Genomic DNA, 26,476 nt, shown 5'->3' with positions numbered 1-26,476 from the left:
CACTTTTCCTCCGCCTGAACTATTTTGAGAGATTCTTGCCATCTTTCTCTCTCCCACACATACCCTTACTATGACTAAAATATAGCCGGTTCGAGCTAACATATGTTCTTATAATTATGTTGCTAGCATGATAGATTATTCTACTCAATTTTTTTTTGAGTCCCAGCTCTGTGTACCAAGACTAGGGGAGGTTGTTTAAATAAAGAGATACTAACACACCTTGACAGCAGCTTATAAAAAAAAAAAAAAAAGCCCCAACCTTTAAGAGGTCTCAAATATGCATCCCGTCTGTTTAATATGCAACCTAATGTGCTACTGTGAGGCTCACTTTCCCGCTGGGAAGCAGCTGAAGGGAGAATCAGAGGTTCTGTCTGCTAAGCTGTCAATCCCTGACTGTGGAGAGTAGGAGCCCTTGTGCGTCCAGCCCTGCTGGTGTGTTATCCTGCCTGGGAATCACCATCCACCTGGAGGAGTGCTCCGTGAGTGGGCTTTGGGCCCAGTGAGCTCTGAGGCTGGAAGGGGCTTCTGTAGTCTTTGGGGCCAGGCTTCCCCTATTTCTGATGGAGGACCTGAAGTCCAATGCACAATGTCTTGCTGGTGGTGGTACAGAGACTCAGTGAAAGGCAGTCCCCAAAGTACTTAATCTGGCTTTGAGTTCAGTGGCCTTCCCCTCACATGGCATGGGGCTGAAAAGCCAATGAAACGGGTTCTGCTAGCTGGTCTGGAAGGCAAGCAGCAGCCAGGAATCAGGCATGTCATCCTAGTCTACTTCTTATGACTTGTCTCTTCTCTCCTGGGAAGAGAAGATTCTGTCTCTTCTCACCTAACTAAATTTAGTAATTTGATTGAATCCAATAAATGCCTATTTTATTACTTTAAGGAAAACCATGTGTTCATCCCTTCCTTCAATCATTCATTCAACCAATATTTACTCTGTGTCTATTATGTATCATGGATATGTATTGAGGATATGACAATCCAACAGAGTTCCTGCCCTCAAGAACCTTCCAATATAGTGATGGACAACTAAGTAAACAAGTCATTACCATCCAATTATTACAGTAAAGAAATACCACAATGTGAGTGCTATGAATTGAATTGTACAAGGTCCCAGGGAAACACAGGGCAGGGGACACTGTCCCAGGCTATGTCAGGGCTGGGAGATTCCAGGTTCTTGAGCAACAACTTGACTGGGCATTCTTTTTGAAGTTTGTTTGTTTGTTTTCCTATCCTAACTTTCTGAATCAGCTGTGAGGCTGTCCAATGGAGGAGGCAAGAGCAGCACAAGAAAGATCTCAGCCTTCCAGGGACTTAAAGACTAATTGGAAAAAGAACTTCATACTTACAGAGCAAGTAGGAAAAAATCCAAAGTATTTTATAGGTTAGTATTATGTTATATGATACATACAATAAATATTTTTTAAAATTCAGAATGGGAAAAGAGTGGAAGGAGTTGGAGTAGGCAGAAAGAGCTTTGTGGGAGAGATGGACATTCATTTGGGTTTTAAATAAAGAATAAGATTTGCTTGGATGAAGGGCAGGTTGGGGAGGATATTCTAGGCAGGGAGTTGGGGAAAGATTAACAAAGCCGGCAGAAGGAGTGAGCATGGCAGACTGGGGAAGAGCCAAGAGGCTGAAGTGATTTGTAATAGTTTTTAACCTAATGATGGCCCAGCTGGATTGTAAATTCCACATATACAGGGTGAGCACAGGTCTCAGGTAGCCCTGGACCTGCCTGCATCATGTGCCTGTTTTCCTGGTGTAATTATTAACAGAGCCCCCTTCGAACACTCTTCAAAGTGTTCATATTAAGACTGATTAAACAAGTATTCATCATTTCTGATGAATTCTAATGTCAACTTTGACCTTGCCTTTTTGTCTTAGGGTGCATGCTGGAAGCCACTGCTTCTCTTTTTTGTGCGTTTGCTTACCTATGAAACGCTTGGTGTTTTCACTTCTTCCTAGAGACCTATGGAGCCCAGTGAAATCTTCAACCTTATTCCGTTCTTGGTAGAACATAGCAATTCACCCTTAGAGGCTGAGCAGAAGTAAAAAGTCACTCATCTGTTTTAGTGAAATGTGTGTGTTCTCTCTCCTCCCAAGTGAATTTCCAGGTTTTTGAAGATCTGTCTTTCTCTAAAAGGGTTGGAGAACTGAGTTGGATGACTTGGAAAGTGTTTAAAAATTCTTTGGACACAGGCATCATAGAAATACCAGGTGGCCATTGGGAAGTAAGGGGGTGGATTCCATCCAGGGGCAGCACCATTTATCATGTTCACTTGGATGGGCCAACTAGGATTGTGGAGCAGGGAATAAAGGACTGTGTGACATGTGACTTGCTCTTGCTCTCATCGCTGGTAATTCCAGCTGGACGGGCCTGGTCTCCAGCTCACGTAACCACTCCTCAGCTCTTCCAGCCAGGAGGGAAGATTCTAGTTGCTGGCACAGTCAATCCAACACCTTTTTATGAGCACTGAATTTGCAAAAATAATAAGTGAAAATGGGATTGTGTGTCATTTCAGCATGTGTTCTATATAATGACATAAGATGGTGATATCAAATTACTGGCTAATTTAATTGTCTGGAAAAATTAATTTCTAAAAATGCCAAATAATTTCCCAATCAGATAGATTAGGGAAACAGCATCTATTTTTGGTTTTCATTTGAGAAGAAAGACATACAGCATACTCAGAGATTATTTTTCCTTTGAAAATCTATAAAAAACTACTTTGTCCTGGGCTGGAATATGAACTCCACGTGGGGGTAGGTGTAGGAAAAAAAAAAACCTTTTATCTTCATTTTCTTTCTGAGTTACACTTAGTTTTTATCCTAGTTTTTTCTTGTCAATTCATGTTAACATTGTGGAAAACTGGCCTCATTTGTTAACTGGTTTATGGATTATGCATTTCTGGTACAATTTGGAGCACCAAGGCATTAAAGATTGCCCAAACCCAAAATTGTGGTTCTATGCCTGAGGCAGTTGATGAACAATTATGGTGACGTCTTTGACCCTGGGCCTAAAGTTTAACAGATTTTAACCCATTCCTCCCAGAAGGAGTCTCAATATTTTTCTTATTCATTTAGCTCTAGTAAATCTTACTCCTGCACATCAATACTTAGATGCAGCAATAAGTAAAGTTTCATTGATGGTTACTTTTGTTTCCCTCTGAACCACATAGATGAGATGTTTGGGGCAGTGGCCAAAGGTGGTTTGGTCACCTGTCTCGGCAGCCAGGAACCTTCTAGAACACAAGGGCATTTAAATGTCAAGGACCCATGTGTTTTGGAAGCATCCTTTATGTAGGGACTTCCATGTGTTATGGCAGCTTTTATTGTAATTGAAAAATGAAGCCAATTTTATTGTACATTTCTATTATTTTTTTAATAAAATGTGCAAATCTGATACAGATTGGCATTGGTGATGGCAGCCTTCTTGTTTTAGCAAACTATGGAATTTGAAGGGCCATTGTATGAATTTAAAGGAAGAGGTCCTTGCAGAAGTAATGGAACTTAGCAGTTCATTATTTATCAGTCAGTGATAAAAGGGGAAACAGCCAGTTCAGTGAGGTGGCTCATTTCAGATGCTCTGATTAAGGAGGCTGCCCTTCATCAAAGTTGGTCTTCAAACCATGTCCATTAATACATTTCTAGACTGATGAACTATGTCCTGTTGTCTTCTGTAAAATACCAGATCTACTTGGCCTCTTACTTATTGGTACAGTTTTTATTTCAAAAGGTGGTGAAGTTAATATTTCTAGAAATAATGATTTAGCCCTTAACTCATTTTAAAACATCTCACCAAAAATGTCATCCCGTGCGGTACTGATGAATGCCCCTAGGCCAGCTCTAGGCAAAACTGTGAAGTAGGCCAAGTTTATTTTTGACTTCCCTGACTACCTCCAAGTGTGGTCATTTTCCATCCTTTTCAGAACCACCGTCCTTTTCTCTTTTCCCCACCCCCAACTCCATCCCCCTTTCTCTACTTCCAACATTATCCTTCTAATTCTCTTGATTTTTCCTTCATGCGAATGAAGGAATGATTCAGAAACCTCACCAATACTAAAGTACTAGTGACTTTTCATATTACCCTCCTCCTTTAAAAGGACATGATAATGGCCACCTTTAAACTCATGGAAGGGATCTCTGATGGCCAGCTTTCAGGCATTGGTAGGAATGTTCTGTGAGGGAGTAGCTCTTGCAACCTTCTTAGTTACCCACTTAGGGGTTCCAAACTACATGAGGACCTTATTAAAGAAAAAAAAACATTAAAAAATCTGACTCCCAATGCCTCTATGGGGGTACTTTTAATAACTGTTTGAGGAGGCAGAATGATGTAACAGTGATAAGCGATGCTGGAACCGGATTGCCTGACTCGAATCACAGCTCCACTTCTTTCTAGCTGTCAGACATGAGCAAGTTATGTGATCTCTCTGTATCTCAGTTTTCTCATCTATAAAATAGGAACAATAATGGTCATGTACCTCACTGAGTGGTTCTGAGGAATAAATCAGTTAATGTGCTGATAGTGTTTGAAAAGTGTGTGGCATGTGGGAAGTGACGGTGATGATGAGGATGAGATGAAGATGAAGAAGATCATGACTGAAAACATTTGAAAAGCAGAAGGGTAAATTTGTGCAAGACCTACTATTTATTTAGCTATGATTTTTGATATGTGTTTGGATTCCTGGATCACTCATGGTAAGCCCCAGCTGCCCAGAGGCCTGCCATCATAGTTGGGAGTTTGGAAAAAAGGCACACCCTGGTTGGTCTCCTTTAGCAGAGAACAGGAAAGGCAGAGGTAGTTGGCACCAGTGGAGGGTAGACTTTGGATCTCCCAGATTTCCAAAATCCAGGAGTTCTCTGAGATATGTTCATCTTTTCCTTAAGGCTCCATTTATTTCCTTTGTGTTCAGGGCTCAAGGAGAGAACTGCTATTCCCTTTGCTTTATGAGTCATGGCTCTGTTCTGTCATTTGGGGAAGGGCCTCGGGCCCCTCAACAGTGTTATCACTGTACGATGATCTCAAGTGAAGGCACACAGCAAAGAACATTTCCTTTTCAATGTAGTTATAAATGTCGCATCACTTTGAGATTTAGGAATGGATCAGGAGCTCTGTTTCCTAGTCGAACAGGGTATAATTAGAGTGGGACTCTGGGCCCATTTCTCATAAGACATTGTAACTGGGGAAGGTGAAGCAATGAGCTGGTTTGCTTCCTCTGGATCAGAGAGGTATCTGGAAAAGGAGTGCCTTCTTGCCAGCCATCTTCAAAGCTGGTTTACGTGGATGCTTGCTTAAAGTTGTAGAATTGGTTTGTTTCCCCAGGGTAAAAATGTCTGCTCTCTAGAGAAATAACCCGTTCAAGTTTTCATTCATCCACAGAACCCTTGAGCTGGGTGAGTGTATGTAGCAGGAAAGACACTGCACATTGTCATTTTTGGTTCCTTCAAGACAGACCAAGGAGAAATCAAATAACTTAGAAAACCAGTTCCCTTAGGATTAATTTCCAATCAGATTCTACCTCCAAAGTATAGGTTACTCTAGAATGGCTCTGTGAATGAATGAATGAATGAATGAACAAATCAATGCATGCTTGGCCAACTAAACTTGTTGGAAGACCTTCCAGCATCATTCATGCCCTTAAGAAACATTTATTACACGTGTTCCATGTAACAGACTTTCTGCTCTATGGAGAGAGTTCAGTGTCATAGTCGCTGTTTTCTAGAGGGTCCCAGTTTAGATAGAGAAACAGATGAGGAAACCAAAAACAACTGAAGAGCATGTAAGTGTTTATCAGAGGACTGTACCAAATTTATAGGAAAGACCCCTACCTACCTCTGCCTAGGGAAAAAAGAATCAGGGATTATCTGAGTGTGTGATGCCCAGATTTGGTAAAGAATGAAGAAGTGCTACTAAGGCAGGAAACAAAGGAACGGCATCCAGGTAGAAAGAACAACAAAATATGTACAAGAGAAGGGGGCATGCGCCACACTGCAAAACTTCAACTAGTGCTCACCAATAGCGGCAAGTTATTAAGGAACTTTTAGGCCAAACGAAGGAGTATGGACTCTGGTCTGAACACTGTGGCAGCATTGGGGGTAGTTGGACAAGAATCAAAAGTTTTCAAGAGGGGGTACAACCTGATTGGATTTGCCTTTGATTGGAGCTAGAATGTGGAGAGTTACATGAGAGGGGAAGGCCTGGGTCAGGACAACCAATTTGGGGAAGTTTGGCATGATTGAGGCAAGGAATGAGGAAAGCTTGGGTGAAGGCATAGCAGTGGGTGTAGAGAGTACCCCTACTTGGAGTACCCCAAGCTTGAAGGCTATTTTGAGGTAGAATCAGCATGATTTGATTGGGTGTGAAGGTGAGGCAGAAGGAGAAGTCTGGGCTGCCTACCAGGTTTTTGCCTTGGTTGACAGATTGAAGATAGAAGGTGGTGTCATTCATGAGGACAGTCTGAGAGCAGATGCTGGTTTAGGTAATGGCGCTGAGGTGGGGGGAGGGCAGAGAAGGGTGAAAACAGTACCATATTTGTAGAGTCCAGAAGAGTAAATCTTTCCTGTTCATGGCCGTTGCCCCACACTACCATCTCTGAAACCTGTTGGGAAAATTAGGGAGTCTGATACTTTGCCATTTTCTTTCAGCCACTTCTTTCTCAGCAAACATAAAAAATACATATGGTGTAAGACAGCAGGTGGGCCTTGGAGATACAGTCATGAATAAGGTACAGGTCTTGCGGGCAGGGTGTTTACACCCTGGTCTCTTTCGTAAGCACTCTCCGTGGCTTGCCCCATCCTGCGCTTACACTCGCTGGGCTCCACTCCCACAGGGAGCTTGCTGTTAGTTAGCTCTAGCCTCATTCCATATATGGTGTTTGCCGAGAAAGGCTTATGAGATTTGGCCTAAGTAGTAGGTACACTTTAATAGGAGGTTCTGGAAATTGAAGAATTCTTTATCAGAACAAATTCATCCCAGTGGTGGCATTTCCCCATTGTGCCAGACAGTGAGAAAGATGCCTTTTTGGTCTGTGAGGACTTCTTGGTGTTTCAGCAAGCAGACCACTAAGATGGCGATGGACTCTCCTTCACCTTGGACTGTCCTTCCAGTTCCAACCCCTTGCTCATTCTGAGACTATGATCCAACATTTTCTACTGATAGTAAAAGGCTCCCCCGTCTTTGGAATGAAAGACTATTTTAAGAGGTTGAGGAGTCCTGAATCCTTACACAGCACGAGGAATACAAATTCCCTTACCCCAATCAATTTAGTTACCCTCCAGCAAATGAAACATTTAACAGAAGTGGACTCAGAACCACCTTCCCTCCAACGCTCTCTGTCTTTCTCCCATAATCCCAGTTATAGACCCATTATTCAGGGGCTCTCAAAGCATTGCTTTATCAGAAACAAACTTCATAGTTTCACTGTACCCCTGAAGCCAAACACGATTAAGCTGAAAGAGACATAAAGTAGGAGAAAGAAATAGTTGATTCTATATAAATGATTCCTCTCACATCTTGATTTTTGGCATTAGGACCTTGAGTACTGGGTGAACCTGGAATGACTCTTTTTGCCTCTCTAACCAGGTGATGCAAGAAGCTTCATTCGAACCCAGAGCTTGAATAAAATGAGAATAAAATGCAGGAAAAATACAGAAGAGGGTGGCCTGGATTTTTGCCTGGATTTCCTTAGACCAGCTGCCACAGAAGTCAGCAACCCACAGAATTATGTCAGAAATTTTCAGATCTGAATGACCACATGATATGGAACGAGGGAGATACTGCCCAAAAGCAATTCGTGTGAAATTAGACAGGAGTATTGAGCTCAACTATGGGCCCACAGCAGAGGAATATTGACAAACTGGGCCTATGACAAAGAAAGAATTAGAAGGCCCAGAAACCAAGTGATAGGACCCATAGTCTGGATCAGAGCCCAGAAAAGCTTATAGCAGAGAAGTCCCGGGTGGGAGGAGGGGGCCGGCGTAGCAATCTTCACATGCTTGAAGGGTTAGCACATGAAATAAGGACAGGTATCTAACCCTTGGGCCTTAACATTCAATCCATTTGAGATACCTGATGTCCAAAGAGTTAAACGACTTTCTCAAGAGCAGACCCAAGTTCCTGCACCCTATCCTACCAACAGTGGTCGTATGTCAGAACACTAAGGCCCTGGCTCCTTGGCTACAGATACCACTGCACTTAAGAATTGACATATATATATATGTATAAATACATATATATGTGTATATTTACATGTATATATATATGTGTGTGTGTGTGTATGTGTGTATATATGTGTGTGTGTATATATATATGAATATATATTTGAAGGCCAGGCATGTACAAAGTCCTATGCTAGATGCTAAGGGTGATTCAAACAGCATGTGTTGACCTTTGCCTGCAAAACCTTCTAGTCTTGTCAGGGGAGAGAACTGACACCCGTAAACAATGAACTGTCTATACCAGGCAACACCAGAGATGTTCTTGGGACTTTAGAGATGAGGAAGGTTACTTTAGCTGAACGGTGACACCGTTGTTTAGACATGTTATGTTATAAGTTTTGAGTTCTCTGTCATTTGTGTCTTTTCCTCTCATTAGCTTGTGGCTTCTTGGAGGGATGGGACCCTGCTGCAAGTTCACCTCTCATCCCTGTAGAGGACCCACTGCGAACCAAGCAAAGGGCAAATGGTTAGCTTCACTTAGATTAAACATTTTAAGATGAATTTTTATGGAGACGTCCTCTTTTTTAAGCTTGTCTGTTCACCAGATGTTTTGCACAAGGGAACAAGGGCTTACTTGGGTGGGGCCCCGGCCATGAGTCTGGAGGACACTGTGGCCTTGTTCTCCCCTAGGTCTTTCTCCTCTGCTCGAAAGCATTGAAGGACACTCATGATCCTTCAAGATATCAGGATGGTCATGGGGATCCTCTAGTGTCCTATTCTGCTCTATTTCCACCAAGGAATGGGAAGGAAGAGAAGAATGTTCCAGATTAAAATAGGCTTCTTTCATGGTGTTTTGGTATTTCCGGAAGAACTTCATTTTTCTGGGCTGTCCAGCTTCCCAGATAAACCTAGAGGTTTCCGTTGTAAGTGGTGGAGTGTTGTCCTGTAACCCATCAACTAGGTCTCCAGAGCTAAAACAGTCCTGGGCAACCCCATACGAGATTCTTTGCAGGCACAAAAGATAGAGTGAACTAGGAGCCAGGAAACCTCCGTCTTAAATGAGGTCTTTCCACCGGATGAACTCTGACGTTTGACTCTGGTTTAACAGTTTAATTCCACAAAAGAAACAAATATTTATTCCATAAAACCAAAATATTAGTCCAGTTCAGCCCCTACGCAGCTGAGGAGACAAGGTGATCAGGCTTCAAGAGACAAGAGTCCTAGGAAATGCCTCACGATGTAAACTCTAGTTTTCAGATAAGCTTCATGGAGAAAAGTCCTGTGCTCCAGGAGGTTACCCCTTCATTGACAAAAAATAAATGCAACTTACCATGTTCACACCTATCACACTGCCCCCAGTGCAAAAGTCCACACAGCAGTCTTTGACCAGTAAAAGAGCATACACAATAGTCATTAAGTTCTGTGGCCCCAGGGGAGAAGCTGGGACGTGGGGGTGGGGGTCACTGGGCACAAACAGTGCTCCTCATTTTACTGTTGCTCTGGCCCTCCCAGCCCCCATCTCCTCACTTAACTATCGAAGAAAGAAGATATGTGTAGAATCTCCAGTTTAGGCTTCAGTCAAGTTAGAAAAGGCTTTCAGTTTCTATTTCCAGAATGATTTTTGCCATATATGTATCTGTGAAGCTGCCTGAGGAGGGGGCTAGGGGTTAGACTCTGCCCTGGGTGACCTTAGACAGCGGTTAATCTCCACGGAGCCTCTCTACAAGGGGGATGTTGTGTGAGTCCACTAATGACTGTAAAAGGCTTTGAAAACCCCCAAGCACTGGAGGAACGCCCCTCCCAGCAAAGCAAAAAGGACAATGGTGGATTTCCAGGACACTGTCGCCTGAAGGCTTTCTCTTCACTGGTTGGAGGAATTTGCAGCTTCTCTCCATCCTGAGCCAGACTGGGCTGAGCCAATTTTCACTGTTTAAGGACCCATGAACTGCCAGGTAGTAAAGAGCTCAGCCCTGGAAAGGGGGAGCCTCAGAACACAAGGAAAACAAAGGGAGGAGATGGTTTGAGAGCCCTCTTCCTGTGTCAGAACTGCTGCCCACATCCAACAGGGCTGGAGAGGGAGAAGCTGTGGTTATTGAGCATATTAGTAAGTGTGTCAATCCAACAAACGTTTGTGGAGTTTATTATGTTCTATATCATATATATTACTACATATGATATATGTTATATACTATATATTTTTTTTTCATGTCGAGTACTAGGACACAGTAAATTTCTTAGAAGAATCCTTCAGGACTGAAGCATGTACACTGAATAGGCTTGAAATGCAAGCCACAAACAGGGTCAAATTACAGAATGTACATACACTGGAGAGAGTGCCCAGAGTTACTGTCAGGTAGAGAATCCACAAACCTATACTCTTCCGGTACCTGGTGGTCGGTGCGTGGGCCCATGTATAAGGCTTTTTAGTTATCTGTTTTTTTAAATGAAAATATTTTTTGTTATCAGTTTCCAAAACTGCCAATTATGAACGTCTCCAAAAAATATCCTAGAGATGAATCAAATACAAATACACAATATCTTAAAAAGACCAGAGAAACTGACTGCTTAGCAACATAGTAGGATTTATGCCCCCTCCTCGAAACAGCAACTTTTCTTGTGGGCTTCTTTTGCTTCACAGACTGACAATGAGCCAGTATTATGCCTAGGTGAATGAATTGCATGTTCTTCAAAAAAGAGGTGTCAGGGCATCTGGGTGGTTCAGTGGTTGGGTGTCTGACTTGGGCTCAGGTCATGATCTCATGGTCTGTGGGTTTGAGCCCCACAGCGGGCTCTGTGCTTACAGCTGAGAGCCTGGAGCCTGCTTCGAATTCTGTGTCTCCCTCTCTCTCTGCCCCTCCCCCACTCATGCTGCCTCTCTCCCTCACAAATAAATTTTAAAAACTTAAAAAATATAAAAGAAGTGTCTAATTTAGCTTGCCATTTAACTAGACCTCCTTCCTCTAAGACACACACCAAATTCAACTGGGGAAAGATTACATTAGAATACAGGTTGCTGGAGGTGGTTCTTAAATGTCTAGGTTTTGGGGCACCTGGGTGGCTCAGTCGATTGAGCGTCCGACTCTGGATTTCAGCTCAGGTCATGATCTCCGGGTTTGTGTGTTCGAGCCCTGCACTGGGCTCTGCGTTGGTGGTGCGAAGCCAGCCTGGGATTCTCTCTCTCCTTCTTTCTGCCCCTCCCCTGCTCTCTCTCTCTCTCAAAATAAATAATAAATAAAACTTAAAAAGAAGTGTAGTTTTCAAACTGGCAAGACTGCTTGAGGACCGTTCTGTGTTCCCTGATGGAGTCCGTTGTTCTTCTTAAGCGTTTCTACCGCACCTCAGACTCCCCTCTGTCTTGGGTCTAAACACATCGTCTTATAGTTTTGTCTCCAGAGTTCATCTCCTCTGTTGGACTGTGAGTTCCTTACTACTTTTAGTCTCTAGCACAGGTCTTAGCAAATAATAGATACTCAATAAACATTTGTTGAATCAACAAGTGATCCAGAATGTAGCCGCAATGTGGACTGCAATGGACTAAAACCCCAGGCCATCTTAGGGATGGAACCCCCATTACCATATTTTAATAATTTGTTGGAGTGTTATAAATAATGGTTTGGAGAGAGTGGGGAATTTTGTAAAGAAGGGAAGAAGACAGAACCAATGGGCAGTGTGGATGGAGCCTGGCCCCTCTGGCGGCCAAAGGTCTGGGACTGTTGTTGGATCATCTGGTCAACCTAGGTGTCTTTAATACTTCTCCATGGTATAGGCACAGACTAGGGGATCAGATAATAGAGAAGTTATAGTTTCTATGGCCCCTTCCTTTCCTTTCCCCTTCTGTAGTGCTATTGTCCCATTCCCCTCAAAAATCTCAGATGAGAAAGGTGAGCAGAAAGGAGGGCATGCAGGAATGACTTTGGGCATGCTGGTTGTCATCCAGCTCAGTAGCAGTGAAAGCCCAGGCAAGCCCTGGGGACTGGAGAGGAGTGGCCTGCACCCCTGCCATTACCACCACTCCACTCTTTATACCCATGAGGTTTGCTGTCACACCCTATCAACTAACCAATAAAATAAGGCTTGAAGAAATATTTTAGAGATAGGGTGCTATATAAATATAAAGTATCATTATAATCGTTATTAAATCTTGCCAGAGCAAAATATTTCCTTTAGGATGAAGTTGTTTGGCACATGGGAAAAATTATCCCTGCTGTCAACCTTACAAACAGCTAGCAAACGTTTACTAGTCTGCCATGTGTGGGAGAAGGGGGAGACCATGGAGGTTGGGGGTCTCTCTCTATATACGTATTCCACATGCCTTCCCTCAAGAGGCACATGCAAAATGCAGTGTATGAAATCATTCTCGCGCTCACCTGGTTTAAATCATTACTTGCCTGGTCAAGGGGGCGGGTGTGTATTTTAAGGTCTTTGAGGAACCATGCAGAAATCAAGACTTTTTTTTTTTAAATCAAGGTTTTTCATTTCAGGTGGCCTGGCTGAATGATGACTTCTCCAAGCCTCAGTTTCCTTTTGTAAAATGAGAGAATGGAGGGACATGACCACAGAGTTTCCTTTCTGTGTCTGTGATTCTCTGTGGCTATGAATTCTTAACACATATGTCTGGGGTGCTTCCGGAAACACGGAGACTGAGAGAGAAGTGTGCAGAGATCCTTGAAACAGAAGTGCCAGGGAAACAGGGAACAAACAGCTCAGGACGGAAGCTGCTCTGAGTTCCAGCCTCGGCAATTCCGCTTGCTAGCTGCCTGGACTTAGGCAAGTCATGTAACCTCCTTGTCCTTGATTTCAACGACACTAAAATGTGTGGCTAGTGAGTTCCACCTTAGAAGGTTGCTGTGAGGCACAAAAGAGGTTTATGAAAAATAATTTTGTAAGATACTCTTCAGAGGTGGGTCATTGCTAACGCTGGCTTTACCTGCACCTTCATAGGGGTGTAGGGACTGCCCAGAGGCCTCCCTGCACACCCCTCCCCTGTGAGGTCTCTTTAGGTTTTAATAGTCTATTCTTTGCGAGGAAATTTCCAGGTATTTTTGTGAAACACCCTATTGTCTACCCATGTGTCTTAGAATCATCAAATATAGATATTTTTAATTAGAAGGGGTTTAGATGTCATCGAGGCCAACCTGTGAAGTCACGTAGTAATTATCTTTAAGGAACCCTGGGCAATGGGCTAGTTATCATGGTGGGGCAGTCAGGTAACAAGGGGACCAAGTTTGATTTTGAACAGTGTTACACTTCAGCAAATGTTTTCCCTATTGGGCCAGATCTAGTCCTTGGTAAATCCTGCCTGCTGCTCTTACTTTCTGTTCTCTGGAACCCTAAACAACCTGAAGGTATTTGTGTCCATTCTGTCTCTCTTGTCTGGGTTAATAAACTTCTCTCTCCTTCACAGTTAAGGAGAAAGAACAAAATTAAGTGACTCATCCCTAAGTACATAGTGGACACATCAGGGTATGGTGACAACTTCCGGCACGAGGTTGCATGCCTGCTGCTCACCCCTCCGGAGACACATAGAAACGGTCTTTGAATTTATGTAGGGAAGTCTCTGTTTCATTTTGCCAACAAACCACAATCCATTGCTTTGTTTTGAATTCCTTTGTTTAGCTAAATGTTTTCATTACATTAATTGTAAAAGGTTTTTCTGGCTGACCAAGACTAACTCATTAACATATGTGTGTGTCTGAACAGACAGACAGACAGACAGACACACACACACACACACACACAGAAACAACATATAACCAACATATAACTGAAGTTGGAAACTCTGGGGAAAGCTGTCCCATGTTCATGTTTTTGCGTTAAACTTGGAAGAATATTAGGAAAAAGAGAATACATAGACATGGAAGACAAATCTCTGAGTTTTAAAGTAATGCTCTCAACCTGAATGAATCCAGTGATGTAACATAAAGGAACTCTCTCTCTTCTGTTTTTCTTATGGGAGTAGAGTTCTATAGATATTCTACAGAGAAACTCACAGTAGTTATATTTTGTGTGGAACAGAAGGAAAAAGGTGAGAGCAGCGGTGAGGGGCTGTCCCCACTCTCTGAGCTCCCATGGAGGGGCTGCCTAGGTCTCTGAGGAGGTTGGTAGTGGGTGGAGAAAAGCAGCAGTCTGTGACTTTTGGGTATGAGTATTCAGCTTTCTCTCAGAAGATTTTGAGTATCATAAAGGAAAACATGGAGGCCATTTGGGCCTTGCTGCCTCCTCGTAATACCAACTGTATTTCACAAGGAAAGACAATGAGGGCCAGGCCAGTGTAGTGACCTGGGTAACACCACTCAGTCAGTAAGCGCGGCAAAGCCAAACCTAGAGCTTTGACCTGTGAGTCTGAGCCCTGTGCTCTTCCACTGCATCATGGAGCACAGATGATGGTTCATTCTTACCGTCCGGGAGAAGGACACCTACAACCAATTCCCCTTTCTACCCTCTGAAAGCATGAAGAGTTATGTCTTTTATTTGGCCACAAAGAAAATCTTATCATTAGCTCATTCAGTTATCATGGTGCAAAGTCACAACCACTTCTGGAAGCTTTCCTCCTATTTAGATTTAGCATCTTATACGGTTAAGATATTTGTCTTCTCTATTTACTGGAAACGATGGAAGAATTTCAACAGCTGTACAACTAGACTCCTGTAAGAAAGACAGACAGAAAGAAAGAGAGAAAGAACACACCAGGCTTTTTTTTTTCTTTTTCAAAGTAACGGAGGAAAAATAACATTAACACAAAGAAACACTCTTACTAAGAGTAGGTGGAGAAAGGCATCTGAAAAATAATACCTCAAGATGCATTGAAACATTTTAGGGAATTAGGGAATTCTGATCTCCTGAAAAAAAAGAAAATTAATATTAAAGACAAGCTGTGAGTTTCCATCTGGCCTTGCCGCTTTCGACTAACGCTTCCATAACGGAATTCATCTGTCCATCAACTGTCAAAAATTCTCCTGTCAGTAAATCCCACGATACCCCAGCAAGCCCACCCCGCTCAAAATATTCCATGCCACAAACTATTCCGAATTCTGAATTCTTTTTTTCAGATCTCTGTACTAGAAGACATAAAAGTTGTTGCTCTCCCCCACCTTTTTTTCTCAGCTGTTTCCCCAAATCTCTCCCACCCCCCCCAGGACAGAGGGATAAGGGAACTTGGGTGGAAAATTGGGGGAGCCCTCACTTATTTGGAGATTCCCACCAAGATCCTTCTGAGCTTTTCCACCAGCGTCTGACAACAGACAGCCCACATCTGTTTTAAAACACTGAGTGGTTGTGAAGTGTGAACTCCCCACTGTTTAATGTAACTACATGACTATTTAATGTACACAGTGGTAGAGCCGCTCAGAATGCCAAACTGTTGTGACATGCCTGAAGGACATATATAAACATAATATACTGTGGTTTATTGTGACAAAGAACATCTATGCCACAAACAGGGAGATGTGTCTGTTCACCAGTACCATCAATTGAGAAAGGAAAAACGTTTGGGAGATCCTTTCCTCTACCGCACCGCCCTTGTCAATAGTGAAATTGATACCGGACTAATGAATCTGTAAATCCAGAATGGGCATAACATGCCCTATTTTAATAATTTCAAATCCAGAGTTTCAAAACCACTTATCTTTTAAATTAATCTGAATATGTAAAAGGGAATGGGTGGGGGTGGGTGAGGGTGGGGAGGACAGGCAGGGAGGAAGGGAAATGGATTGGTTGCTGGAGATTTTGGCCGGTTCCTAGAGCCTTTGTTAACTTTTACGGGTGTTAGGAGAAACCGGGTAATATTTTGGTGCTACTTTTGATAGATTTGGGGGCCACAATTTTCTGTCCATTGTCACAGATGGAAAAGCATCTACAGCTGCTGCTGGTGTTAATAAACTCAGTAAGAGGGAAGACATGATGGCTTTGCAAATATATTTCATTTTTAATATGTTTCTCCCAAAGGTGAATTCTTGTACCTTCTGACATCTCATTAATCAATTGATCAGAATCTGTTCTTTTACATCTCAGTGCTACAATTCTAATTAACCTTTGCTGGTTAAATACTCACCAAAAATCAACTCCAATTGTTTTCCTCTAATCCAAGCATTTCAAGAAAAGCTTTTCTTTTTTATCAGTCTTTAATTAGGAATTAAGTGGAAAAGATCTATACTGTGTGGTATCTACTGCTCTTTAGGGGATTTTGAAAACCTGGAATAAAATCTTTAGGCACGAACAACATATGAAGATTCCACTCTTAGGCCTCTGTAGTGCAGACTGGGCTACTTGCATACACATTTAGGAAAAAGTCCCCCCCTTTTTTTTTTAATTCAAGTTACTGTTTCTCAGAAAATAACTATTTCCATGGAAAACAAAGCAAAGCAAAACAAACATCCTGAACCAACACCAAAAACAGTCCCTTTGTAAATGATACCAAGAAAAAGAAGGCAGATTTATTTTGAAAATACATTTTGTACTGCTATCGTTGTTGGTATTTAACTTTCACTATTTTGTAACAGCCCCCAGTTCAACTCCGTCCATTGTTTCTAGGCTGAAAATACCAATACCAAGGCCTTGTAATTAGGAAAACTTACTCTTGCCTCTGACTCTTGCGTTTTGGGGTTCCCGTGATATGTACATTGCTGCATCCTGTGGTTCGCATAATTTTCCCTAATAACTTAGCAGTCGCCGAGGGAATAAATCTGAGAAGGCCTTTGAAAGAAAATTGTGAGCGCTTTCCTGTTTGCCGTAGTGCCACAGCCTGAACCTTCCCGGGCATCGAGGACTTGCCTTAAAATGCACGTATTAAAGGACAGTGCACAGCAGCTCAAGAGAGGAGCCAAGGATGGAGGAATCCAGCTACGCAGCCGTGAAGGCAAAAACCACTTCTGTAGAGCGGGCAAATGGGGGTGTTTGGGTAGAAGGTCTTTTAGAAGCCAGTTGGTCCTTAAAAATATGGCCAAGTAGTTGGGTTTTGCTTTGACATGATTTCATATTGTATTCTTCTCCACTCATCTGCTGCCTTTCATCACACTGAACATTACCATTACCGAGTAACACCTCACATTAGCTCCTAATGTGCAGAAGTTTCTGGTTACAAGCCTGCAGATGCTGGCTTCCGTTACCACCCTTCCACAGCCGAGCGGACTTGAACGGGGCTTTTATTTTAATTTCCTTTCTCCCGCTGGTTGCAACTTTGGAGACCGAACGCAGCCCTCCCCACACAAACAGGGTTAGTGCCTCTTTAAGGAATATTTAAATTGCATTTCCTACTGTCAGTTAAGTCTCATCAATCATGTTTTTAATTAAAAAGAAGGACATCTACATCCCACTTTCCACTCAAAGTGCATAATGAAATTGTAGATTGGGGCAGCGCTGGAGAGTTTCAGCACTGCTTGCTGCATTCTGCGGGAGATGGGGGAGGTCAGAAACGCTGGTGCATATGCAAGTGGCAAACAAATAACACTCCTGATAGGGCCGGTGACATGTGTCAACCCTTGTCATAGAGAAACAAGAAAGGCAATGTGCCCAGACAAAGGGTAGGGTGGAATCTCTACACACTGGCAGAACCTGACCCACGCGTGAGGGCTTTGTGTAGCAGATGCCTCTCTCATTGTTCTGTGCCTCCCTCCCCAGTACCCCTGACAACAGCCACTGCCGCTGGCATTCCACCCTGACATCTGTTCAGCTTTATTGATGCGGCCCTGGAGGAATTCCCAGTGTAAACAGGGAATTCTCTAAGGGAACCCCATGTTGTAAAGGGATGAGCTGCATAATGCAAAGATTTAACCACTATTTAAAGGTGTGACACTTGATTGAAAGTGACTTGATTTTTACCCCCTTTTCCAATCTTACCTCCCTCTCCACCCTTAACTGTATTTGGCAACGCACAGGCTGCCGCCACACCCCACCTCCCCCTCCTCGTTGCTTTGTTTTCCCGATGCATAACTGTTAGAGAGAAGGAAGGATGGGGGGGCCTGGGTACCACCGTCCAAAACAGCCACTTAAAAAAAAAATTCCAGGTTACAGTCAATTGAGTCTAGTTGTCGCGCTGGGATCCTGCCCGCTGCCCACCCACACTCCTGGCGAGAAGCAGCTTGAAAGTAGCTTGGTTTTGTGGCTGAAGCTAATGTCATGGGTTTTGTGCTCCTCGCTGGAAGAAACTGGCAGTTTACAGTCCCCGGGCAGAGCCTAGTCGGACCAGTGCTGGCAGCGCTTGAACTTGGGGGATTTGCCTTTGGAATTTTATGTGTTTGGCAACAGCGCTATAGGATGTTAATACGAATTTTTTTAAAAAGCAGACCTGTTAAGAAATGCAGTGCATCTATCTTTGCAAATGTCCATGCGCTCTAAGGCCAGCTCCGAAAGGCTGCAGCCTCACTCAACTTCTTGGCCGGTATTCAAGTGCAGGGAGTGTCGTGAGAGCTCAAGCCGCTAATATTTTGTTGCTGAGGGTGAAATATGCAGAGATCTGTCAACAGGGGCCTGTGCAGCACGACCGTGTCTGGTTAGGAACAAACTTTTCTTGTTATAAGGCAAGAACGGAATATACGCTGTGAGGCTGTGTGCTGGATTTGGGTTTCTGTGGGTCCAACCCCAACTCCCCTCCAATCCCCTGGACTAAGGGCTAGATGAAACTTGAAAATGGCAATGATTCCCTCCGCCGATTCAAAATAAGTGAGGTTCTCTGTTACCATAACAAGGGCAAAAGGAAGTGGCAAGATTACCAGAGTCTGAAGTCCAAAGTCGTAACAGGAAATCTATCTGCATGTGGGCCTTGAGTGTTGCTGAGCTGCTTGCATTTTCAGAGAACAGGTATCTATCTATCAAAACAGGTGTGTGTGTGTGTGTGTGTGTGTGTGTGTGAGATTAACCATAATGAGCAGGCCAGTTCTCCACATAGATTTCTAAGATTGGCTTTCAGCTGACTCTTTTCTTGCCTTTCACTGAAGGCAGACTCACACTGGGTAAGGCAGCAGAGAAGCCAACCTAGCATTCAACAGCGGTGTTGTTCCCAGCGTCACAGATTGAGTTTTTACGTAAAACAGCAATAGGAAGTTTCAAGATTCTTTTTCTCCGAGGAATTGATATATTTTCTGCTGACTGAAACAACGCGTGATCATCTTTAAAAATTTAGAGAACACGGACAGGCCAAAGGGAATAAAATGACGATGACCCATGAGCTCACCAGCCAAGAACAACCACCAATCCTCTTTGCCAGCCCTCTTCCGCTCTTCCTTCTCTGTAGTTAAAAAAGATGATTCTATGTTGACTCTTCTGTAGTCTGTTTTTTTTTTTTAACTTACTAGACTATCTTTCAGTGTCACTAAATATTCTACGATATGTTTTAGATCCCCATGTAGAATTCTTCTGTACCTCATTTCAGGACAAATGTGGTTTCCACTGTCCTAAGCAATGCTGCAAGGAATGTCTGTTGGAGGTAGAGCATTAGGCATATCCAAGTCTCTTTCTTTGGGACAAGCCCTTAAAATAGAATTGCCAGGGCAAAGGCCATAGGCAGTTTTAAGACTCTTGACCCATATTGCCATACAGGTAAGAAGATTGTACCAAAATGGAAGTCTTCTGGCCATGTGTGTCCACACGATACGGAACTATGTGTGGTGAAGTTACAGTCATGAACAGTCCATCGATTCATGGCTGCAATTCTCATTAACACGTACAATCCCAATCCCTCCCCCCTCTGTAGTTCTCTGCCTGCAGTGGTTGGGAACAGCTTAGTGCTGATAGAAGCTTCATAGTCTGTCTGACAACATTAATTTCCTTTCCTGTCCACTTTATAGTGAAAAATAAGTTAACTTTGAGATTTTATTTTTTAACAGTCACGGATTTATTTATTTATTTTTTATTTTTTTGAGAGAGAGAGAGAGAGAGAGCAAGCGAGCGAGCATGAGCGGGGGAGGCGTAGAGAGAGGAGAGGGAGGATCCCAAGCAGGCTCAACGTGGTCCATGCACAGCTTGAGCAACGTGGGGCTCAAACTCACGAACCACGAAATCTTGACCTGAGCGGAAATCCAGAGTCAGACGCTTGAGCCACCCAGGCGTCCCACCAGTCACAGATTTAAAGCGCCCTAAAAACAGAATTCAGGCCCAGTTCCAAAAAGACACATGCCACTCCGGCATGTCCACCAAGGCCTCCTGGAAGGTGGCGAACGGCAGACGACTCAACACCTTTGCAGGTGAAGGCACCTTCATCAGGACGTGCTTGCAGACGGGTGTCCCCGAGGCTCAGTTTTCCTTCCCTGAGTCTGAAGTCAGAATACACCTTTTGGGATTCAAAATAATTTTGCAACAGTGGATACAGACCTTTTTTTTTTTTTAATATGTTATTGGTCTGGGAACAGCAACAGATTAAAAACAAAATATTACCAGGTCAAATAACAGCTGTTATTATTAAGTTCAGCTTTTATTATCAATTTGCTGGTAGAATCCGGCAGTAAAAAAAAAAAAAAAAAAAAGAGTCTGCATCTGAGCTTTTTGCTAATCAGTACTCTCATTTTGCTAATATTCTAACGACTGTCAATTTTCTTCAGTGCTGCCATTTGCAGAATTTTCCAATTAGCGGCAAACCTGTTCCACCTTCTCCTGTAATTACGGGGGACTCAGTTCAGATCAGCTGCGGCCAGACAGCATATGATGTAGTTGCCAAGATCTGTGCGATGTTGTTTTTAACCTTTGCATGTGCTGGCACAGTTTTAACATCTCTGTTTGGAGGCAGGAGGCTCCCACAGTTAGTGGCATGTGTCAAAATATCAAAATTATTTTTAATAAACACACAACAAGGAGGAAAACACAGATATGGGCATAGTTGGTGTTTGGATCAATTTAACGTCTGTTCCAGGTTCAGGATTGTGCTCTGCCTCCCCACACCCCAGCACCACTCTGTCTCCCCTTTTTTTTTTTTTTAAAATCAGGATTCTTTTGAAAAGGAACAATTGAGAGCTGCTGAATTGTACCAATTTCTTCCTGTTTTGTTTGCTGGTAGAACACGTTATTAAACAATCCTGAATTTGGGAATGGAGGGGCCCTCAGCGAACCTGTAGGGTGGCCGTCTTGTTTTTAAAAAGGAAGAAACTAAAGCCCCAGAAGAGAGAAGGGGTCTACCCACGGTCACACAGCTAGTTATGAGCAGAGGGGGGACTAGAACCCAGGGCTTCCGCCTGCATTCCAGGGCTTATTCCCCTACAGCGCTCCTTTCCCCTGTTCCCTTGATGGCTTCCAGGGAAGGCAGGAGACAGAACAGGAAAGCCTCACCCCAATCCCTTGTTTCGCAGAATGCCTTGCTAGCAACATCAAAACCAATCAAACTCTCTGAAAGCTGCCTAAACAGCTGGCATTGCAGTAATAACAATAGTGCGGCAATAACTATTATTGCTACATGAAAAAAATATATTTAATAATAAGCTCATTGATTTTTAACAACATCTCTGTGTTGCCTAATTGATGGGAAGTTGTATGTTTGTGTAGCCGATGGGGGTTATGAATTAAATATGGCCGTCTTTCCTTGAGGGATGCATGTCAATGCAAGAAAGACGGAAGATCTACATTTCCCCCAAGCAAAATAGTCCCCTTGTAACAGAAGCAGGGAAGACTGAAATGCGAACAAAAATAAAAACCATCCATCACTGTTTATTAAGTGCTGCTACTTGAAGGTAAAAGGGATATTGAACTGTTTTTAAATTGGAAGGAATGTAGCTGGACAAAATATTGATGGTAATATTAGCTGGGTGACAAATTTTATTCTTTTGTCCACATTCGTCAAAGGAGCAATTTGGAGTGAATTATTCTCTCTATGCCCATAAACTGATTTTTCTTCCCTTTTTATTTTTTAAGCACACATGTTTATTAAGGAATATGGTGGCAGAGGGATGATACCTTCTGGTTCACGTTGTCCCAACCTCGCCGCGTGAGTCAGAAGTTCCACAATTGCTTTTGACCAGGCCATGCATTGATCTCCAAGGTGCTTATATAAAATTTAATATGGGCTTAAAAATTGAGGCAGACTGAGTCTGTTCCCACAATTTAAAAGAAAAGGGGTGGGTCAGATTTGATTTCATTTTTAGCTGTGGTTTTCAAGTGGAAGTTCTGAAGCATTTATTTATTTTTCCAAATTTATAGTGTGCCCCTTCAGTCCAATGTTCACTGGCTGCTATTCAATGAAAACATCCAAGTTTCTATGGCAAAATGGGCCGAGGCAGGGAAATGGAAATTGAAAATGTCGGCTGACAATGAAGAGAATTTCAATAAAAATGTAGTTTGAAGTTTCATTTGCTTCAACTGTATTTAACTTCAAGTCATTTTTGTTTTCATGAGGTCATGGAGGCCCTGAGGTGTTTCTTCCAAATCCTTACAGTCAGTCCAGTGTACCCTATAATAGACGGCTGGTTAGATTTAGGACGAGATTCAGTCCCCAGTGTTTTTAGAAACCCCTACTGTGTGTCCAGAGCTGGGGAGGGGGCTAGGCGGGTGGGAACTGGTGCTCTTGACTTCTTCACTCCCATTTTTGGAATCTGGGTTCTTCCAAGCTCAAATGTGCATTTAGTCAACGTGACATTGTAATTTCTTTTGATGAATTTCATCATTCCAACCAAAGTAAAATTCATTAAACAACAGAAGTTTTGTTTGCAAGTGAATTTATAAACTTAAAGAAAAATCTCTTGGCCTCAGCTGCTGCAAAGCCGAGTGGATGGTCTTGGACGTTGCCATGGCTATTCCATTCCTCAACTGAACGAGGACACTTAAGGAAGCTGGCCAGAGAGTTAATCAATCCGTTGGTCAATAGGCAAGATTTTAATGAGTCCCTGCTAAGCACTGAGTGATAGTAATGTGTATGTAGCACTTGATGGTTCCCAGTGCACTTCCTCATATATGGTCTTATTTGCTTCTTATAGACAGAAACTATTCATGAGGCTCAGAGTGGTTCAGCGACTTCCCTAAAGTCACACAGTTTTGAAGTAATGGACTCTAGCCCAGGTTTTGCAGAACTGTTTTTTCCGATACTACTTGGCACAGCATGAGTCAGCATAAGATTAAGTACCACATGGGTGGTGAAGTCCAACAGTACCTATGATCATGGCTGAGCCTTGGAGCGTAGTCTGAATAAAACCAAAACTCTGTGCGTGCCTGTCTCAGCATGGTGTTGCATCCGAGCCTCTCAGTAGCTCAAAATAATTGGAAGTAATTTATTTTCTTCCAGGCATATTTTAAGAAACAGTAAAATAATGAAAGGGAATTCAATTCATAAAATTTTATTCTCCATTCCTCTCCCATCCTTAGCTACCATGACTTCTGTATATTCACTGCTCATGGTCCATCCCTTCAAGGCCTCACTGTCTTCCCTTCCCTCCCTCCTCACCTCCTTCCCCCTCTCTGTCTCTCTCTCTTTCTCTCTTTCTTGTAGTCCTTAGTCCTTTCTTTTTTTTTTTTTTTAAGTTGTTTATTTATTTATTTTGAGAGAGAGAGAGCTGGGGAGGGACAGAGAGAGAGAAAGGGAGAGAGAGAATCCCAAGCAGACTTCATGCTGTCGATATGGAGCCTGACACAGGGCTCGAACCCATGAACCATGAGATCATGACCTGAGCTGAAACCAAGAACTGGACACTTAACCAACCGAGCCACCCAGGCACCCCAAACCCTAGCCTTTTCTGACACAGTCTTTCCGTTATTCCTCTTCCCACTAGTTATCTGGATCTGGGTAAAACCCAGCATTTGGAAGAGGGGGTGTGGAGGAGGAAGGAGCTGTGGAGGATGTCCAGGACCAGTGTTATCTTCCTCATGAGCATGTGTAGATGTGCCAAGGATAGAACAACACCGTGGACTGAAGGATCAGGGTTTATAAAGGAGAGGACATGTGTGTGTCCCAAAAGATGGGTATAACTTACAAGGTTTCAAAAGCAGAATAGAAAAAAGTACCCAAAAGAAAGGAATGAAGAAACAAGGTGAAAAAATACTAAAATGGAGAAGTTCTCTTGCCCTAAAATCTTAATAGTCATAGAATAAATAGCCGTATCAAGTGTCTGCTTTCAATAAGCAGTGTATTAAGTGCTTTAAGTGACCTGATAAACCCTGATAGAATGCTTCAGAAAAAAAAAAAAAAAGAAATTGCAATGATTACCTCTTCCCCGAATGGGAGTGGGGCCTAGTGCCATGGTTAAACACGTCTGTTCTAGAGCCAGGATGCCTGGGCCCCTGTCCCTTCTCCACCATCCAATTACTACGGGACCCTGTGTGAGTACTGTTGCTTATTTATACCTCAGTTTCCCCATCTGTGTAAAATGGGATATTATGGCTACTTGTCTTTAAAGAGTATTCAGATGAACTAGAAGTAGATCACTGGTCAACATTTAATAAGCATTGGGTAGGTATATTATTTCCTTCCTTCCTTCCTTCCTTCCTTCCTTCCTTCCTTCCTTCATTCCCTCCTTCCCTCCCTCCTCTCTCTCCCTCCCTCCTTTCCTCCCTCCCTTCTTCATTCTTCTTCCTTCCCTCCCTCCTTCCTTCCTTCCTTCCTTCCTTCCTTCCTTCCTTCCTTCCTTCTTCTTTTAAATGGCCTCTTCCTGGGCCCTTGGCCTTGGGCCCCACCAATGGACTGTGAGCTTGCAGCATCTGGGCTCCAGCCCATCACACAACACTCCTAGGGAGAAGTCTGCCCACGCAGACCACAAACCCCAGTGGGCTCAGCCCCCAGCACCCAGAGGTTCCCTCACCAGGTGTATTATTTTCAGTTGAACTCTCTCTGTCCAGTTCTTTTTGAATTAAAACTAACAGTACTAACAACTATTATTTATTGAGTGTTGATGTGGAGGCACCTTGCTAAGCTCTCCATATAGTAGGCGCCTCCTACGTAACAGGTCCATCTTGGAAAGTAGGGACTAATTCCTGGAGTGTTTGTAGTTTGGCCAAGTGTGGTCTGCTTCCTGGTGGGGAGCCTTGTCCTCTACTTCATTTCCACTTTCCATCTCCAAGGTGAGAGGGGTGAGATAAGAGCAAGTGAAAAGTCTGTGGGCTTCTCTTTGTCTCTTCCACAGCTGGCATTAAGACTTAAGCCCATCACGACCAGGCTTCCAAAAGGTGCTTCTCTTCCTACAGCTTATAGAGCTCCAGCCTGTGCATCTAGGATGCCAAACAGCCCCAGGAAAGCAGGGTAATGATTTCAGGAATACATGCTCAAGTGCATGTTTTCTTTTTCTTAACTGAATTCATCCTAAAGAATAACATTTACCTCTACCAGATTCTAACCCATGTCTTTTCCCATTAAATTAGGGGAAACCCGTTTCTGACAATTTCCAATCTTCTGGCTAAAGGTGTTTGGAGAGAAGGGGCAAGCCTTTGTCCTTTGTACAATGGGCATGATTCCTTCTATTTCTATTTTTATTGAATGGAATACATACATTCTGGTCTTGTCCTGAGACCATGAAGACCAGGTTTTATTCTTGACAAGGTTTTCTTATCAAAGTTATGTACCCCTTCCAGAAAAAAATAGGGATTTCTCAGAGAAGGAAAGAAGGTCCACCGTGCTGGACACAGTTTAATTGTAGCTGGTCCATAATAACAACAATGTCCTGTAAACTCACTCTGTTTAGGGTTTAAGTTCCAATTGAGTGCTTTTCAGTCAGGTATATAAAAATTACTGTTATAAAGCCACAGCAGCATAAATCACATAAATGCTCCCCCTTCCTCTCACCCTCCCCCGTCTTCTACCACTCAGAAAGAATGTCCCTAAGAGGTTTACTATGTACCAAGAATAGGACAACTCACCCGGGAGGTATCCACTCAGGCAGAAAAGTGTCTTCTCTTTGGTACTGTTAGGTTCTTGTCATCTTTAAGTTTCTAGAATGACGGAAGTTGTCTCTCAGGAGGAACCAATAGGAGAATACACACACACACACACACACACACACACACACACACACACACATACATATATGTATACGTATATATGAGTTGCCTCACATACTTGGGTGGTGAGATTAGCAAGTCCAAAGGCCATAGGGCAGCCTTGCAGCCTAGAAATTCGGGCTGGGGTTGACACTGTAATCTTGAAACAGAATCTCCTCTCTAGGAAATGTCAAGTTTTTGCTTCAGCCCTTCAACTAACTGGATGAGACCCACCCCCATTGTGAGGGTCATCTCCTTACAGTCGACTGATTGCAGATGGTAACCACACCCTACAAACACCTCCACAGCAACATCTTGATTAATGTTTGATTCAATAACTGGGTACTAGGGCCGAGCCAAGTTGACACTCAACATGAGCTGTCACAGTCCTGGAACTCTCCACACCCCCTTGCTGCCCAGAGATCTTGTGCATCCCTTCTTGATT

The 26,476-nt window shown here is 43.1% G+C and overlaps 2 protein-coding genes across 2 annotated transcripts in view; both read left to right on the top strand.

Moving 5' to 3' along the window:
• LOC115295722 (transcription factor COE2) overlaps window positions 1–12,705 on the top strand; it is a 99,914-nt gene extending 87,209 nt beyond the window's left edge. The window contains exon 7 of the mRNA XM_029943924.1: window positions 12,639–12,705. Within this exon, the coding sequence (XP_029799784.1) occupies window positions 12,639–12,651 (13 nt within the window). The 3' untranslated portion in view covers window positions 12,652–12,705. The remainder of the gene's footprint in view (window positions 1–12,638) is intronic.
• A 7,570-nt stretch (window positions 12,706–20,275) lies between these two features.
• The window catches only part of LOC115300832 (transcription factor COE2-like), an 82,306-nt gene continuing 76,105 nt past the window's right edge, over window positions 20,276–26,476 (top strand). The window contains exon 1 of the mRNA XM_029950392.1: window positions 20,276–20,407. Within this exon, the coding sequence (XP_029806252.1) occupies window positions 20,276–20,407 (132 nt within the window). The remainder of the gene's footprint in view (window positions 20,408–26,476) is intronic.

Source organism: Suricata suricatta, chromosome 1, assembly GCF_006229205.1.
Source record: "Suricata suricatta isolate VVHF042 chromosome 1, meerkat_22Aug2017_6uvM2_HiC, whole genome shotgun sequence".
Taxonomy (NCBI): Eukaryota; Metazoa; Chordata; class Mammalia; order Carnivora; family Herpestidae; genus Suricata; species Suricata suricatta.
The sequence above is the reverse complement of the archived record's forward strand: the minus strand, read 5'-3'. Positions and strand labels throughout refer to the sequence as shown.